Raw genomic sequence first — 17,304 nt, forward strand, 5'->3', positions numbered from 1 at the left:
AAAACACAATTAAAATACAAATAAAAATTGAATTTTTTTTAATTGGGTCGGACACGGCAAGAACATAATTGGAATTGTGATTAAATTTCACAAATGCTACGTCATCATGCTATATCCTTCTAATTTATGTAGTGTTATTAAATAATATTAAATACTATTTTTTCAACTAAAACTCATTTTTTTTTAAAAAAATTTACAATTTCATTACCTACAAAATTCATTCGACAAAAACTACAGTTTTTATGATTTAAAAAAAACAAAAAAAAATATTGTTCACGTTCACATGAATAATGCGAGTCAAACCATGCAATTTTTTATGGTTTTTCAGAAAAAAAAAACTAAACTCAACTTTTTCTGGTTTTTTGAAATTAAAAAAAAAAAAACACCTAAACTGATGCACTCGCACTGTTCCAGCTTTCTTCCATCAGGAGAAGCAGCAAAATGCTACTCCTCTTGAACCTCGATTTTAATTCAACTTTTCATGGGTCCTACCAATGAAAAGCAGAATATAGAGCATTACTAAACAAATTTATGTGTGGCTGCGGGTGAACCTCATCCGCAGCCACGTTACCAAACGGCGCCTCAAACCCAAAACAATGAATCATCAAAAGATAATTTTTTTTTTTTGAGAAATTGAGGTAAATAACATAAAATTAAAAAAAAAAAAGAAACATTCTTGTGGTACACAATGTTTTTAGAGAGTCTGTAGTGAAAATGCCGCGGACACTTTTTTAATTTTTTTTTTTTTAACAAGAACATCCCTAACACAGAAATGCATCTAAAATGAGCATTTAATTCCTATATTTTAAATTGTCGTTGAATATCCGTTTGAAAACAATTAAAGACCAGTCACTCACTTGTAAAAATCACAAGAATTCAGACACTCACGTGCCTGTTATCTCCAAATCCAATTCTTCTATCGCTGAAACAAATAAAGTCTTAAGTCTGCCCCGTTATGGTGATAGGACCCACTTAATCCATGATCCGACGGCTCTGACTCCTCCAACACGTCACCTATTTCCCAAACCCAAACTCTCCCGTGATTCCCCTCAGAATCCCACCTCTTTCCTCTCCGTCATCCCCATTACTCCTACCTCTTTGCACCATCTCAACTTTTCCGGCGACAGCCAAAATGATGCCGCCGGAGATCCAACCGCGGTCATTCCGCCCTTATATCGCTGCTTCCATCTCCTCCCCTTCCTTTACCTCCTCCTCATTCCCCTCTGCCTCTCCTTACTCCCCTAACCAAAACCCTAATCGTAACTCTCACTTCCCTTCCCCTTCTACCTCCTCTTCTAGATCTCGTTTCTCTGCTTCTTCTTTCGCTCACAACTCTCGCATCGCCCTCGCTCTCGTTCCTTGCGCCGCTTTCCTCCTTGACCTCGGTGGCGCTCCCGTCGTCGCAACCCTAACCCTAGGGCTAATGATCGCGTACATCCTCGACTCACTCAATTTCAAATCCGGTGCGTTCTTCGGTGTTTGGGCTTCTCTAATTGCAGCTCAAGTCGCCTTCTTTTTTAGCTCCTCATTGATCTTCACTTTCAATTCGATTCCTCTTGGTTTGCTCGCCGCTCTCCTCTGTGCACAAACGAATTTCTTAATTGGCGCCTGGGCTTCGCTTCAGTTCAAATGGATCCAATTAGAAAACCCTAGCATCGTGCTCGCGCTTGAACGTTTGTTATTCGCTTGCGTTCCTTTTGCTGCTTCTTCGATTTTCACTTGGGCTACAACCGCTGCTGTCGGTATGCAACATGCTGCGTATTATCTGATGATTTTTAATTGTGTTTTCTATTGGATGTTTGCAATTCCGCGTACTTCTTCATTTAAAGCGAAGCAAGAAGTGAAATATCATGGTGGAGAGGTTCCCGACGATAATTTTATACTCAGTCCACTAGAGGGTTGTTTTCATACATTAAATTTGCTCTTCTTTCCGTTGGTATTTCATGTTGCGTCGCATTACTCAGTGATTTTCTCATCTGCTGCGTCAGTATGCGATTTGTTGCTGTTGTTTTTTATTCCCTTTCTGTTTCAACTGTACGCATCTACCAGGGGTGCACTGTGGTGGGTGACCAAGAATGCGAATCAGTTGCATAGTATTCGTGTAGTGAATGGAGCTGTTGCACTGATTGTTGTTGTGATTTGTTTGGAGTTTAGAGTTGTTTTCCATTCGTTTGGAAGGTATATTCAGGTTCCTTCGCCATTGAATTATCTGCTTGTGACTGTGACAATGCTTGGAGGGGCAGCTGGTGCTGGTGCTTCTGCCCTTGGAATGATTTCTGATGCTTTTAGTTCAGTGGCTTTCACTGCTTTGGCTGTAATTGTCAGTTCTGCTGGAGCAATTGTTGTGGGTTTTCCTGTGCTGGTATGCATCTTGATTTTTCCAAGTCTTCACTCCAATTCATACTTCATTAGTACTTATTTCTAGCTTAATTATATAGGATCCTCTCTTTTATAATTTATACTTCTTTCATGTTCAGGCTGTTTTGTCTTCACAATTAATGTTTAACAGATATTGAATGGGAAAAATGAAAAGAAATTTACATGTTCAAAAAAATAAATAAATTTCATTTACCCTTATTTTGCAGTTTCTTCCCCTGCCTGCGGTTGCCGGATTTTATTTTGCTTGTTTTGTCACAAAGAAAAGTCTGTCATCATATTTTGCCTTTTTTGTGCTCGGGAGCCTGATGGTTACATGGTTTGTGCTGCACAATTTCTGGGATCTAAATATTTGGTTGTCTGGCATGCCCCTGAGGTCGTTTTGTAAACTTATAGTCGCAAATGTTATTCTTGCAATGGCTGTTCCAGGTTTAGCTCTGCTACCACTGCAACTTCATTTTTTAGCTGAGATTGGTTTGATCAGCCATGCATTGCTGTTGTGCCATATTGAGAATCGTTTTTTCAATTACCCGGGTCTTTATTTCTATGGAATGGAGGAGGATGTGATGTATCCAAGCTATATGGTTATTCTGACAACCTTTGTGGGTTTGGCTCTTGTAAGAAGACTATCTGCGGATCATCGGATTGGACCGAAGGCAGTTTGGATATTGACTTGCTTGTATTATTCAAAGTTATCCATGCTGTTTATTTCATCAAAGCCGGTTGTATGGGTTTCAGCTGTACTTTTACTTGCTGTTACTCCTCCGTTGCTTCTTTACAAGTGCGTATTGGCATATTTTCCTATCTCAAGACATAAGTTCCTCCTTATCTACTTCAATTTAGGCATTCATTTATTCTCTGCGTGTTCGACTTCGCAGGGAGAAATCACAAACAGGCTCAAAGATGAAACCATGGCAAGGTTATGTACATGCTGGTGTGGTAGCTCTTTCAGTCTGGTTCTTCCGTGAAGCAATTTTTGAAGCCCTTCAGTGGTGGAATGGGAGGGCTCCATCTGATGGTTTGCTTTTGGGTTTCTGCATTGCCTTGACTGGATTGGCATGTGTACCCATTGTTGCCTTGCACTTCTCTCATGTCCTGGTCTGTTTTCTCTTGTTATTTCTGTATTTATTTTTTTTTGCATAAATTTGCTCTTTCTGGCATAATATTTTAGTAAATCAATAAGTAGTTAAACCAACTAACCTATTAATCAACCAACATATTTTATCAGATATATTCATTTCCTTCTCCTTTACAACAAATTTTCTGTGTTTGATGAACTCACTGAAATCAAGCAATTTATAAAATTGTGATTCTTATTGTGCTTCTAACAAGAAAGCTCATAAATCAGTGCAAAATTTTGGAAATAATTTGAATTTGTTAAGTTAATGATACATTATCACCATAGTTCATAGAAAGTTTGGCCTAAAAATTCACTGAATGGATGAAAGAAGAGGATTTATGTTTGTTCATTCGAGTTTAATATCAACTTGATCGTTCCGTGGAGGAAAATAGTAAGGATTAGATAAGTAATGAACTGAAGCAGCACTAATTGAAAGCTTCTTGTATGCAATGTAAGCTAATTTCACTTGAATGTGAAGGTAGTTATTGTAAGACTTAGACACCTTGACTATAATAATACTTTTTTTTTTAGGTTCCATTTCCTCCTGCCAATAAAATGTTAGGATGTTATTTAAGGCACTCCAAGAGTTTTGATTTGAACTGTCTAACAGCCAGTTATTCTGATTACTGATTTGATCTTATCTTCTTTTCTGCAGTCTGCTAAGAGATGCCTAGTACTGGTGGTGGCAACAGGTTTACTGTTTATTTTGATGCAGCCACCAATCTCAATAGCATGGACTTATCGATCTGACATAATCAGAGCAGCTCGTCAGTCTTCTGATGACATTTCCATCTATGGCTTCATGGCATCAAAACCAACCTGGCCATCATGGTTGCTTATTGTGGCGATTCTGCTCACTTTAGCTGCAGTGACATCCATCATACCCATTAAGTATGTGGTAGAGCTAAGAACTTTTTACTCTATTGCAATAGGGTTTGCTCTTGGAGTATACATATCTGCTGAGTATTTTCTTCAAGCTGCTGTTCTGCATGCCCTCATTGTTGTAACCATGGTCTGCACCTCTGTGTTCGTGGTCTTCACTCATTTTCCATCCGCTTCAAGCACAAAGCTGCTACCATGGTTTTTTGCTTTGCTGGTAGCCCTCTTTCCCGTGACATATCTGTTGGAGGGTCAGGTGAGAATCAAAAGCATCCTTGGAGATGAAGTTGGAGATCTGGCAGAGGAAGACAGGAAGCTCACTACTCTATTGGCTGTTGAGGGGGCAAGGACATCTCTTCTTGGTTTATATGCAGCAATCTTCATGCTCATAGCTCTGGAGGTTAAGTTTGAGCTTGCCTCACTTACCCGGGAAAAGGCTCTTGAAAGGGGTGGAATTAGACATGGTCAATCTAGTCAAAGTAGTTCTTCAAATTTTGCTCCACGAATGAGGTTCATGCAGCAAAGGCGTGCCTCTACTGTGCCAACCTTTACAATCAAGAGAATGGCTGCCGAGGGAGCTTGGATGCCTGCAGTTGGTAATGTTGCCACTATAATGTGCTTCGCCATTTGCCTGATATTGAACATCAATCTGACCGGGGGCTCAAACCAAGCTATCTTCTTCCTGGCTCCTATCCTACTGCTTCTCAACCAGGACTCAGATTTTGTCGCTGGTTTTGGGGACAAACAAAGATATTTCCCTGTTACAGTGGCTATATCGGCCTTCTTGGTCTTGACATCCCTTTACAGCATATGGGAAGATACATGGCATGGTAATACTGGTTGGGGCATTGAAATTGGGGGTCCTGATTGGTTCTTTGCAGTCAAGAATTTAGCCATCCTCATTGTTACGTTCCCCAGTCATATACTCTTCAACCGGTTTGTTTGGAGTTACACAAAGCAGACGAACTCGTCACCACTGATCACACTTCCCCTTAACCTGCCATCCATTATAATATCAGATATTATGAAGATCAGGATATTGGGATGCTTAGGAATTGTTTATACCATAGCCCAGACCCTTGTTTCTAGACAGCAATATATCTCAGGAATGAAGTATATTTAGGCAGATACATGTTGTGCAATTTCCGTAATTTTCAAGTGAGTTGCTGAAGTTCCAGGTTTGATTTGCAATTCCTTTCCTCTACTTCATCTGCGTAGTCAATATGCCCTGGAAATGCATGGCCACGTTTATTGGCCGTTTCTAATTTCTATAGCAAGCATTCACAGAAACTGAAGGGCATGGCATGTATTCTTTTACTTTTTCCCAAAGTGAAATGACTAACATGTCTCTAAAACCAGGCCTAAGAATTTTTTATTTCAAGGGCAATAGATTAGTTATACTGTGCATGCCAAAATGGAAAACGCCTCTATACCGAAGTTTTTTTTTTTTAAGATAACTAATTAATTTAATGTGCGAAGAATTAAACAAATCTAAAATCAGAAATGAACCTAGCAAAAAAACACAGATGATGTTGTGTGATTTTTTGTGAAGGACAAAGATGTCAATTCACGGCAATTAAAAGCTTAGGCTATGTTAATATTTACTTGAAACCCATAAGCCTTGTAATCTCACTTAGGAGGGTTTTTTGCTGTAAATTTTCAGTTGCGAGCTATCTTTCTTGTAAGTTTTTTATTTTTGGTTGAATTTTTCGTGCAAGTTTATTTACTGTTTGAGTGCAAACTATAAATATAAAAACAATATGATCGAGCAGGAAATAGCACTAAAATTACAAAACAAAATAAAACAAAAGAGATCCGAGTAGTTGAACTTCCATGGCACATGTGAAATATAAAATGGCTCCTATAATTCACTTAAAAAAGGGGTCCTATGATATGAAAGATCACCTTCGTTCTTGCATGTGAAATAAAAAGTAATTTGCTCTACAATAAAAACTGGGAAACCTAACGTTATTTCTAGGTTCTTTTCTTTCGAGTGATGTCCCTCCCAGATAGATAAACAAAGGAGCATGAATTGCATAGTGTTGCAAGATGAGACCAGTTTTACCCATAATTATTAGACCTGGTTTGGCAAATCAACCTGCGACCCGATCAAAACCTGGGTTATTTGTTACGAGTCAAGCATGGATGGAAGATCAGCGTGGGGAAGGAGTCTAACAACAACAAGCTTTCATTGCACGTGCAGTTCAATTAGTTGTTAGTTGAAGAATTAGTTAGGAAGTTGTATAGTTAGTTTGAAAATGGTTCGATGGTAGTTACAGTAGTAGTTTGACAGTTAGTTGATGAAAGAACTTGTATAAATAAGCAAGCATGCATATTGTGTAATTAGGGTAATGAATGAAGTAGTTTTGAAGAAACTGCAGAACTCTCTTCAATCTTTTTTCCCCCTTTATTCTTTCCCTCCTAAAATCTATTTTCTTCTTCTCCCTCAAAATCTATCTTTTTTCTAATTGGTTAAGGTGAGACCTTAACATTATCTTTTCTTTTTCTTGAATTGAAGACGTTTTAACTTAAAAAAAAAAATGAAAAAAGATATCTTTGATGGACTTATTACCTATGTTAGCCTGTGATCAACTTGTAAACGGAGTCTTGATGTTGGGTTTTTCAAAACAAATATACAATGGAAATGATAAATTTAAAATTTTTTCAAGAGTTTTAAGGATTTTGTTAGATAAATTTAAGATTGTTTAGAGTTTATATGAAAATTACTTGAAGATCATATGTTTTTTTCGGCTTTGAATAATTACTTTAAGATCAAGTTGTCGCAAATTACAAGTCATCTAAATATTCGACTTCTAATGGTAATCAACATGAACCACTAGTAAGAAATCTCATTAGAGCTTGTTTGGAAGTATGGCTGTGATTGTTTTTCACTTAGAAATATATTAAATAAATATTTTTTATTTTTAAAAAAATTATTTTTGACATCAACGCGTCAAAATGATCTAAAAACATAAAAAAAAAATGTTAATTTGAAGTAAAGAAAAAAATTAAAAAATTTTAAATTTTTTCCTCAACCTTTTTAGAAGAAAGGGATTGTTTTACCTTGAAGTGTTAACTCTTTTCTTTCGTGATACTGTATGTTTCTCATCTTTACACCAATTCTCTCACAAGAAATAAAAAACATAACATTGTATATTTATAAGGAAACCTAAAATTCTATAAATGATAAAATATTAATTTTTCCCTTAAATAATATCATATATATATTATTAGTATTCAATTAAGTCTCTACTTGATTTTTCTAGGTCTACAATTGTAATTCCTTATATAAATTACATTTTAATCCTTAATTTTTATTTTTTTTTACAATCAAGTCATGCTTAATTAATCATACCATTTTAATTCCTAACCAATAACTTTTATGTGTATAACTCATTAAATTCTCCAATAAAATGGCCAAAGTGAGTGATGAGGTGTGTCTGTATGTATTGCAAGATGAGTGTAATGATGTTTATCTCACTAATAATCACACAACTCCTTTTATATCACATCAGTTGATGAGAGCTTTCAGAAGATGAATCTCTTTTTATTTTTTATTTTTTTACACTTGAGGTCTTGGCCCAGCGGTTGAAGAGACTTGTTCCCTTCCTCTGCATCCTGGGTTCAAACCTCACCGTGCACGCCTGTCACCCCCGCGGTGCCTTACATGCTCATTGAGTTTGCAGGATGTTCAATGAGCCATGAGATTAGTTGTGGTGCGCACAAGCTGGCCCGGACACCCATGTAAAAAAAAAAAAAAAAGATGGATCTCTTTTTTTCCATAGAGAATGCAGACTTCTGCCTTCAGTTTGCTTCGGGAGAGAGCGTAATTGCATTGAAAGGCAAGACACGAGCTGCTCGGGAAGCATCAGACTTCTGTAGAGCCTCAGGCCACATCTTTCTTTGGTGAATGGGGCTTCTGCCTGCTAGGGATGGCTCTGCTTGCTTATTTCCCAATGGAGGCCGGCGAAGTTGCTTTCCTATGAATCATAGCCGGCCAGTCAAAAACCAACAACTCCAAAACGAGCAAAGAAAAGATTACTCAGAAGAAGAAGAAAAAAACGTGCCTTATACTTTAGCCCTTGTCTTCAGGATAACAAGCACAATGATGACCATTTGTGAAGTATGAAAACACTTCTTTATCTTTGAAAAACATTGCACGATGATGGATCATGGAGGGCTCCTAAGATACCATTAAGTTATGCAGTCCTTTTCATATCACATTTTAGAAATATACCTAATTTTAGGCTATAATCTACCCAGACTTTTATTTAGCGAAAGCAATGAGAATTCATCTCTAAACTCACCAGCATTTGGATTTGAAAGAACAGCAGATTATCCAAAAAGAAAAATCTATGGCTAAGAAGTATTGCATAGAAATGATGTTGTTGTTAAGTTATAAAATTAAGTTATGCATTATCATGCATGACCATGGTTCAAAAGGATATGCTCGGGGTTACGGGTTGAAAATATCAATCCGGGTTGATTCATAATTTTTTTTAAATGATTAAAATAAAATTGTTTTGATTATTATTTTTTTAAAAATAATAAATTAAAAGTTGAGTTTTATCTCTAGTTAAACGGATTAATGTCAGACTATGGTTTTGAACCGTCAAATTAAATTATTTTTTTAAAATTTCTTTTTAATCTGAAGTCTGAACCAGTATACATTCTAATTACATCGGGTTTCTAGTTAAACCGGTTAAACTATCGGGCCATTACAAGTTTTATAACAAGTGCACAACATGCGTGAAAAAGTGCCCTTCCAAGATGGTGACACTCACATGCAAAATGTGGATAATTATCTGCTCAGTATTTTCTCTTGAGACCTGATGCACTACTACTTTCAAAATATTACGTCTTAACATAGAATAGTAAAAAAAAATAAAAAATTATTGATTCTATTTTTTTTTGCTTTTGAAAAAATTATGATCTTAATCATGTTAGGGTTAAATTATTCCTTTTCTCTTTTTCTCTTCGCTTGTACTGAAGGTAAGTAGAAAGAAACTTCCTCTCTCTCTCTCCTTTCCTTTTATTTTACGCGTAAAACAAACCCTAGGTGGGACGCTTTCAGTTCTCACAACACAACCTGCGATCGTCACGATTCATACAATTGTTAGGGTGAGTGTTTGTTTTTCTTAAGAAATTAGTGTCTCTGTTGTTTAAGGTTAGACTGGTTGCTGTTTCTTTTCATTTCATTCTGCTTTATTTATTACTTCTGCTTGCTTAATTTGCTCCTTTTTATTCTTCTTTTTTTTTTGTTCAATTTTGTGTCTTTGCTTCCCATTTAAAATGAAAAAAAAAATAAAGAATTTACACTTTGTTATTTTATTTTACAGTGAGATTAAGGGTTTTTTTTTTTAGTTTGTATTTGGTACATTGCTATTTCTCTTCAAAAATAAAAACCTCTCATCGCTAATTTATTGATTTATTATTCCATTGTGCAGAAATTACTGTCCATGGCAACTTGACAAAATAAAATACTTCCTGGAACAGGTTTTTCATCCTCAAACCCTTTCAAACCTTCAATGATAGGCAAAGAAAGCAATCATTTTGTAGTTTAGATTGATTGCCACGACACTGCTCGTGGTTTCAGAGGAATTTTATGCCTGTTGTGACTCTGGAATTGGTGTCATTCGGCACTCTGCATCTGCACTTGTTTGCCATTCCCAGAACGCAGAACTGTATGAAGTACCCTTGAGATGTTTTGTGGCATTTTAATGTATATGTTTCTTTCAGAATTTTTAATTGAAGAACTTTACGTGGTGGGCTTTGGAAATCCCTATAGGAGTTTCTCTACTATGAACTCTAGATTTTTTCTCTTTGGCATATGATTTATGTCATTCACAACTCGTTCTTCTCATCACTTCATATATGCTGATACTTGTTCTTATGGGGTGCTTCAAATGTGTTAGTTTCTTACAGGCTTGTTGAAGATTTAGCATCCTTTATTCCTAGCTTGTTGCTTCCTAGTTGTCAGCAGCCAATTCCTTTGGGTTTTATTTTTGAAGTACAAAGATGGGTGCCTTCTGCTGCTGTCTTAGCAGTGATGAACATGAAGAACATGCTTACCCAGGGAATTCAATATACAGGCACTGCATTTGCCTAAGATTCTTTTTCCACCAGTTACTCAGTGGGGTAAGCATTGAAGTGCAAGCAACTTAACGCACTTGACTTTGTTTTTTTTCTTTCCTAGATGTTTGTAAACTTGAGGCAGGTTGTTGTGGACAATTGTTTGCTTCCTTTGCTTGTATAACATCATGTAACCAACGAATTTGGTCTAAATCTAGGAGTTGGGCCTTTTAGTGGTTTGCCAATTTGTACTTCAAGGTAATGTTTATAATCTTGTGAGTGCATAGAGCTCAAATTTTATGGAAACATGAAATAAATGTTTCACTGAGAGAATTTGAAGTATATGCAGGATAGTCATTGTGAACTCTTTAGGTACCCAGAGCAAAAAGATGATTACTTGGTACCATTTTTTTGGGTGTGATTCCAATTTCGTGGTGTGCTCTATCAGTATTTTCATATGCATTCTGATTAAAGTTATACTCATGTTTTGCATTCTAATAACATTATTTCCCATGCATGCATTGTGATTTGATAAAGGTGGGGCAAGGATAGGGTAACTTAATACGGCTCTTATAATACTCTCTATATCAGGTGTTGTTTCATAAAATTAGCTTAAAAACCGATTAACTAAATTATATAATCACCTATATTCCTGGGACCATATTCTTGATCATGAAAAGATCCTAATTTCTAAAGCTATTGTCATAATAAATTTCCCCTTATTTTTTTGAGAAGGGTTCCTTGGTGCTGGTATGACCCATTCGCCATACTTTCTGTTTTTATACTTCATTTATCTGATGTACTTATTACCTTCTGCCATGTGCTTGCAGTATGGTACAATGTTTCACAGACTTGAAGGTCGGACTGTATCGCCAACCCAAGGAGGTAATTTTTTGGCATCAACTGGAGTTGGCACAAGATTACCTGATAGTTCTGCAAATGACACTCAACTCTCATCATCCAGGCCAGTCCCTTCCGATAATGATCAGAGGTATGATCGTTTGCAGCGTTATGGTTTAGTCTCTAGGAAGTCGATGACTCACTTCCAAGAAGAATCACAATCACTGAGAAGAAATGCGAGCAGTTCTGGCATGGAATCATTGGGCTCTGTGAAAAAAAGAAATGGGGTTGATTCCGAAGATGACAATAAACTTGGCTATTCAGAGTCAGAGAAATCTTTGGCAACAAAAGTTGCACATGGACTAACTTATGTGCAACCATCCACTGCAGATGAAGATGTCTGCCCTACTTGTCTTGATGGTAATTTAATGTGCTTATGCTGCGCCGCATTCCAATTGTGACCTTTAACTTATGAGGATCTTCTTATTCCCTTCAGTAAGCTGTTTTTGAATGGTCATGTTGCAGAGTACACACCAGAAAATCCTAAAATCATGACACGATGCTCTCACCATTTTCACCTTGGTTGTATTTATGAATGGTTGGAAAGAAGTGAAAGTTGTCCAATATGCGGCAAGGTATGCTGAATTTCCTCTTAGATAACAAATTCAATTTCATCCTCAAAGAAAAAAAATCTCGAGTCTTGAACCTTCCTGGAAAGGCACTGATCTCTGGAAAGGTGATATGCAGGCTTAATTTTGTCTGTAGGGACCAATTTAGTATTTATAGCTGCTAAAACTATGGCCAGTTTGTCAGGTAGCCTAGAGATATGTTGTCAAGCCTTTAATCATCCCGTTGATGTGGAGATGGGTACCGATAACTTCAGATACACACTCACTCCCATCACATATTTGAGAGAATTACTGCCATCGAAACTTCACTATCACTCTGCCTTTTGCACCTACATGTTCATTTGCATTTATCTCAATCTTGGATAGTCACTGTAATGTTTATTGTGTTCATTTTCTTTTTCGGAGTAATTGCTCACAAAATAATGTTATAACTGGTCCTTCATATGGAAATCCTAATAATAGCACCAGATTTCTTGAGGTGTTTCTGATGAATCACTTCCATTTGGAATGTTAGGAGATGGAGTTCTGTGAAAGCCCTTAAGTTCAGCGTCTGCTTGTCAAGTAATGGGGGAAGAGCTGGCCGGAGTGTAAATAAAAGCTCCCTGAACTTTGTTTAAAGGCGTCTTGCATGGAGTTTCTCTAAAGAAAAGAAAATAAAGAAGGTTCTTGCATAGAGGAAACCGATTTTTCATTTTCTCAAACCTTGTAATTTCCTAATGTACCTGATGGTCAAAAACTCGATGCTTTCTGTATAGATCTTTACTGATCAGTGTATAGCTTGTATAAACTGATTCATGAACATGATGCTGGCTCGTATAAGTTGCTCAAGTGCTAATGTTAACCCGTGCTTCCACCAATAGGATGATGTTTGGTTACCATACAGTATTGGTGGAAGCCGTAGTTAAAACGACGTTGTGGCATGTAGAATAATGTAATAATCAGTTCCAGCATGAAAGAAAGGATACCCTTCGCATGCACTTTCTAGGAGGCTGGTCTCGAGTAATTACTATATTGTTGGTCATGGGCATGAGACTGTTGGATGAGATAGTGGGTTAACAAGCTACATTGATTTTCTTGGAGCATGAAATTAATATATTTTTTGATCAATTTTAAAAATATTGCCAAGGCAAAAAAAAAAAAAAGCAATTAAAATAATATATTGTTGGTCATTGGATTTTGTATTTATTTTATTTAAAAATTTCATCGTATTTATTTTATAGATTTTTTTTTATCGGAGCGTCTCAACAGATAAAGTTGCTTCTTAAATGCAGAGATCTAATAAAAATAGGAATCTCCAAGGCATATCAAAGAGAAATTATCCTACTGAGAGAGAATCCTTTCTCTCACTCTCTCTTATTTATTTTATTTTTTTTAAAGAATTGCATTCTTGAACCGAATGCCTTTTCCATGTGTTTTTTTTATAGAGTGAATTCTTCGCGTCAATATATATATATATATATATATATATATTACATTATGAATTGGAAAGGATAATATTTTCAAACTTACGTAATTCACTTCACCAAAAATATTAACCATCTGTTTAAATTATATCAGCATTAATCTAAATTGAAAAAGATGATATCCATTGCATAACTTTTAGATCCGGTCCAGTTCAAGATTCGGGTTTTAACTGGGTCATAGGATCGTTCAAGTCAATTTTTTTAAAAAAAAAATTAAAATGATATATTAACTTGTCGAGTCAGTATGGTTATATTGAATTTTTTTTTTTAATCCAGTATAATTTTAGTTTTGAAATGGTTAAGTTTCAAATCAACTAGTCGGATGAAGTTAAATTTTAAAATTATAATTAATTGTTCCTTAATCCAAAATCAAGAAGGTCCCTCCCGTCAATAGTCAGGTCCAGATAAGCCAGTTTTGCCTGTCTCCAACTTGGCACGTGTTAATGGAGATTTTTCAAAACTCCTCCACCAATCAATAAAAAAAAAACACCACATTCAACGACAAAACCATCTGGACACCAACACTAAACAAAGAGAGCAACACCCACTGTTTTGTTTTCCAGATCCAACGAGCCCCATGTAAACAGTAATCCATCCTTGTTTACTCAAACCTCCTTTGCTTAATTTAACTTAACCCATCATTATCATACATTTGGCTAGCTTTTGGTAACACGACACAAACGCTACAAATGTTGTTCTATTAAAAAAAATAATTTTTTATTTAAATATTTTTTATATTTTTAAATTATTTTATTATGATGATGTTAAAATAAATTTTAAAAATTAAAAAGAATTTTTTTAATATATTTTTAAATAAAAAATAATTTAAAAATAGTTGTTATTTCAATACTAAACACCACTTCAATACTAAGACTTGTTTATTTTTGCGTTTTAAAAATAGTTTTTTTTAAAAAAAAAAAATTATTTTAAATACATATTTTTTTATATTTTTAAATTATTTTGATTCGATAATATAAAAATAATTTTTTAAAAATAAAAAAATATATTATTTTAATATATTTTTAAATAAAAATTATTTTAAAATATAATTATAATTACATTCCCTCTCAAGTAGGGCTTTACATTCATGTTGAAACTACATTTTACACCTATCACAATTTTAAAAATATTTAATTAATTAATATATATTATAATTTTAAATGTATATCATGACTCTATTTTATGAATTTTTAATTTTTTAAAAAATAAAATTTATAATTGTTTTTTACCTACAACCACATTCTACCTCTTCCATAAAATCCTAATCCCTCACACCTTTTAGTAACCCACCACAGTCTTCTTCTACTACTTGCTACTTTTGAGAAAACAATGAGAAAGTGAAGAGAATAAAGAACACTTAGCCTCTCGTTTATGCATCTGTCCGATCCTGAAATCCACATGATCCTCTGAATCCTTTCCTCTGTCAGTCCTCTCATTTTCAATCTGAAATCAGGTACTACTTCTTCACTCCATTTTCCAACCTCTCTCTTGAAAAAAGGTTTAATTTATTAATCTTGGAGTTTCTGATTTTGTTGATATTATTGCATTTTCTTGTTTTCTCCGCCTGCATGTGCTAGCAGTTGTTTTTGGAGTCTTTTCTTTTCTTTTCATGAACTGAATACTGGGTTATCTCTGATTTGAGATTTCCAGTTTGGGACTGTCATTTTTTTTGAAATTCTGAAGCTTTGCTATTCAAAGTTATTTCCGTTTTTTAGTTGCATTCTCAGCTTCCAAGCACTGCATAGTATGGTGTTGTGAAATGAACTGATTGCGAATTTTTTTCTTTCTGTTATTTGATTCCAATGTAACTAAAAATGGAACCTTTAGATCTGCTTTTAATTTAACTTTTAGAAATTCATATTGTGTTTAAGCTGTTTTATGTGATGTGAGTACTATTTGACTGATATTTCTGTTTCCTGTTTGGATTTTCAGCTAAATCTATGGACTTTACAATGACTAAAGATACGGATAACAAGTTCTTGAATGTGGGTCTGCTCATTTTGGCCACTCTACTAGTGGCCAAGCTTATCTCTGCACTTATAATGCCTAGATCTCAAAAGCGGTTGCCTCCGGTTATGAAGGGTTGGCCTTTGATAGGAGGGCTCATTCGATTCCTTAAAGGGCCCATCGTTATGCTTCGTGAAGAGTACCCAAAACTTGGCAGTGTTTTTACAGTGAACCTAGCTAACTGGAAGATTACTTTCTTGATTGGCCCTGAGGTGTCTGCTCACTTCTTCAAGGCCTCCGAAGCAGATTTGAGCCAGCAGGAGGTGTATCAGTTCAATGTGCCTACTTTTGGTCCTGGTGTTGTGTTTGATGTGGATTACTCTATAAGGCAAGAGCAATTTCGATTCTTTACAGAGGCTTTAAGAGTGAGCAAACTCAAGGGATACGTGGATCAGATGGTGGTAGAAACAGAGGTGATCGAGTTTCTTACCAGCCAGCTCTTTCTGTTGTTTATTACTGTTTAAGTTCTATGCAATCAATTCATGTGTGTTTTCTTTAATGTTGGCTATTTAAGCACAAATAGTTATTTTGGATTTTAAATTTAAGTCTGGTGGCCATGCTTCCATCTATCATTCTAGAGAATCATCATTTGTTACTGGTTTTGTTCAGCACAGTGTGCATAATGTTACTTTAGATTGTTACCCTTGTATAATTTCCAGAATTACCATGCTGTGTTCAGGATGTACAAATTCATGGTGCTAATCATTTTATTGTCATTTTGAACTGGCAGGGCTACTTCTCAAAATGGGGAGACAGTGGGGTGGTAGACATAAAGTATGAGCTTGAGCATCTGATCATTTTGACAGCCAGTAGATGTCTACTTGGACGAGAAGTTCGTGATAAGCTTTTTGACGATGTGTCTGCTCTATTCCATGACCTTGACAATGGAATGCTCCCAATCAGTGTTTTATTCCCATACTTGCCCATCCCAGCTCATCGCCGCCGTGATCGGGCACGCAAGAAGCTTGCAGAAATCTTTGCAAATATCATAAATTCCCGTAAGCTTGCTGGAAAATCAGAGAATGACATGTTGCAGTGCTTCATTGACTCGAAGTATAAAGATGGTCGCCCAACAACCGAGTCTGAGATCACAGGCTTGCTCATTGCTGCTCTCTTTGCTGGGCAGCACACCAGTTCCATCACCTCCACTTGGACAGGAGCCTATCTTCTGCGACATAATGAATACCTATCTGCTGTGTTGGAGGAGCAGAAGAACTTGATGAAAAAGCATGGGAACAAAGTTGATCAAGATATTTTATCCGAGATGGATGTCTTGCATCGGTGCATCAAGGAGGCCCTCAGACTCCATCCTCCACTAATTATGCTTTTACGGAGCTCACATAGTGACTTTAGCGTGACAACACGAGATGGGAAAGAATATGACATCCCAAAGGGCCACATAGTCGCAACATCTCCAGCATTTGCTAACCGTCTTCCTCATGTCTTCAAGGACCCAGAAAGGTATGATCCTGACAGATTTGCTGCTGGGAGAGAAGAAGACAAAGCAGCAGGGGCATTTTCATATATTTCTTTTGGAGGTGGCAGGCATGGGTGCCTTGGCGAACCATTTGCTTACTTGCAGATAAAGGCTATATGGAGTCATTTGCTGAGGAATTTTGAATTTGAGCTCATATCTCCTTTCCCTGAGACAGACTGGAATGCAATGGTCGTTGGTGTGAAGGACAAGGTGATGGTGCGCTACAAGCGGCGTGAGCTTTCAGTTAATTAGGGGAACAACTTGAATTTCTGTCGAATGAATTTTCCCCATCTGTGCTTTGTTTTATTTGTGCATCCGAGGTCCCTGCCCGGTGATTACTTTAGGTTGTTGCAAGGTTTTGTTTGAATTTGGGGCTGTAGACCTGTGTTATGTTAGTAATCCAGTTGGGTTTTTTATAAGCAGTGAAATTAGTAGTCTAGC

The 17,304-nt window shown here is 36.2% G+C and overlaps 3 protein-coding genes across 7 annotated transcripts; all 3 read left to right on the plus strand.

Annotated features, from left to right (window-relative positions):
• The first annotated feature begins 887 nt into the window (after positions 1 to 887).
• Positions 888 to 5,566, plus strand: LOC118054405 (uncharacterized). Its single transcript, XM_035065972.2, has 4 exons — positions 888 to 2,362; positions 2,586 to 3,157; positions 3,255 to 3,474; positions 4,152 to 5,566. The coding sequence occupies exons 1-4, from the start codon at positions 1,133 to 1,135 to the stop codon at positions 5,496 to 5,498; spliced, it is 3,369 nt and encodes a 1,122-aa protein (XP_034921863.1). The 5' UTR covers positions 888 to 1,132; the 3' UTR covers positions 5,499 to 5,566.
• Positions 5,567 to 9,294: 3,728 nt separating this feature from the next.
• Positions 9,295 to 12,773, plus strand: LOC118054406 (E3 ubiquitin-protein ligase At3g02290). Of its 5 annotated transcripts, none has more exons than XM_035065975.2 (6): positions 9,295 to 9,496; positions 9,823 to 9,871; positions 10,301 to 10,513; positions 11,278 to 11,707; positions 11,813 to 11,922; positions 12,431 to 12,773. In XM_035065975.2, exons 3-6 carry the CDS (start codon positions 10,394 to 10,396, stop codon positions 12,455 to 12,457), a joined length of 687 nt encoding a protein of 228 aa, XP_034921866.1. In that variant the 5' UTR covers positions 9,295 to 9,496; positions 9,823 to 9,871; positions 10,301 to 10,393; the 3' UTR covers positions 12,458 to 12,773. The 5 variants fall into 5 exon arrangements, with proteins under 5 accessions (XP_034921866.1, XP_034921867.1, XP_073264446.1 ...); XM_035065973.2 differs by having other exon boundaries at positions 9,296 to 9,496; positions 10,291 to 10,513; XM_035065976.2 differs by lacking the exon at positions 9,823 to 9,871 and having other exon boundaries at positions 10,291 to 10,513.
• Positions 12,774 to 14,650: 1,877 nt separating this feature from the next.
• On the plus strand, positions 14,651 to 17,302 carry LOC118054407 (sterol 14-demethylase). The gene is made up of 3 exons (XM_035065980.2): positions 14,651 to 14,832; positions 15,312 to 15,799; positions 16,117 to 17,302. The coding sequence occupies exons 2-3, from the start codon at positions 15,320 to 15,322 to the stop codon at positions 17,113 to 17,115; spliced, it is 1,479 nt and encodes a 492-aa protein (XP_034921871.1). The 5' UTR covers positions 14,651 to 14,832; positions 15,312 to 15,319; the 3' UTR covers positions 17,116 to 17,302.
• The last annotated feature ends 2 nt before the right edge of the window (positions 17,303 to 17,304 follow it).

This window comes from Populus alba, chromosome 3, assembly GCF_005239225.2.
Source record: "Populus alba chromosome 3, ASM523922v2, whole genome shotgun sequence".
Lineage (NCBI taxonomy): Eukaryota > Viridiplantae > Streptophyta > Magnoliopsida > Malpighiales > Salicaceae > Populus > Populus alba.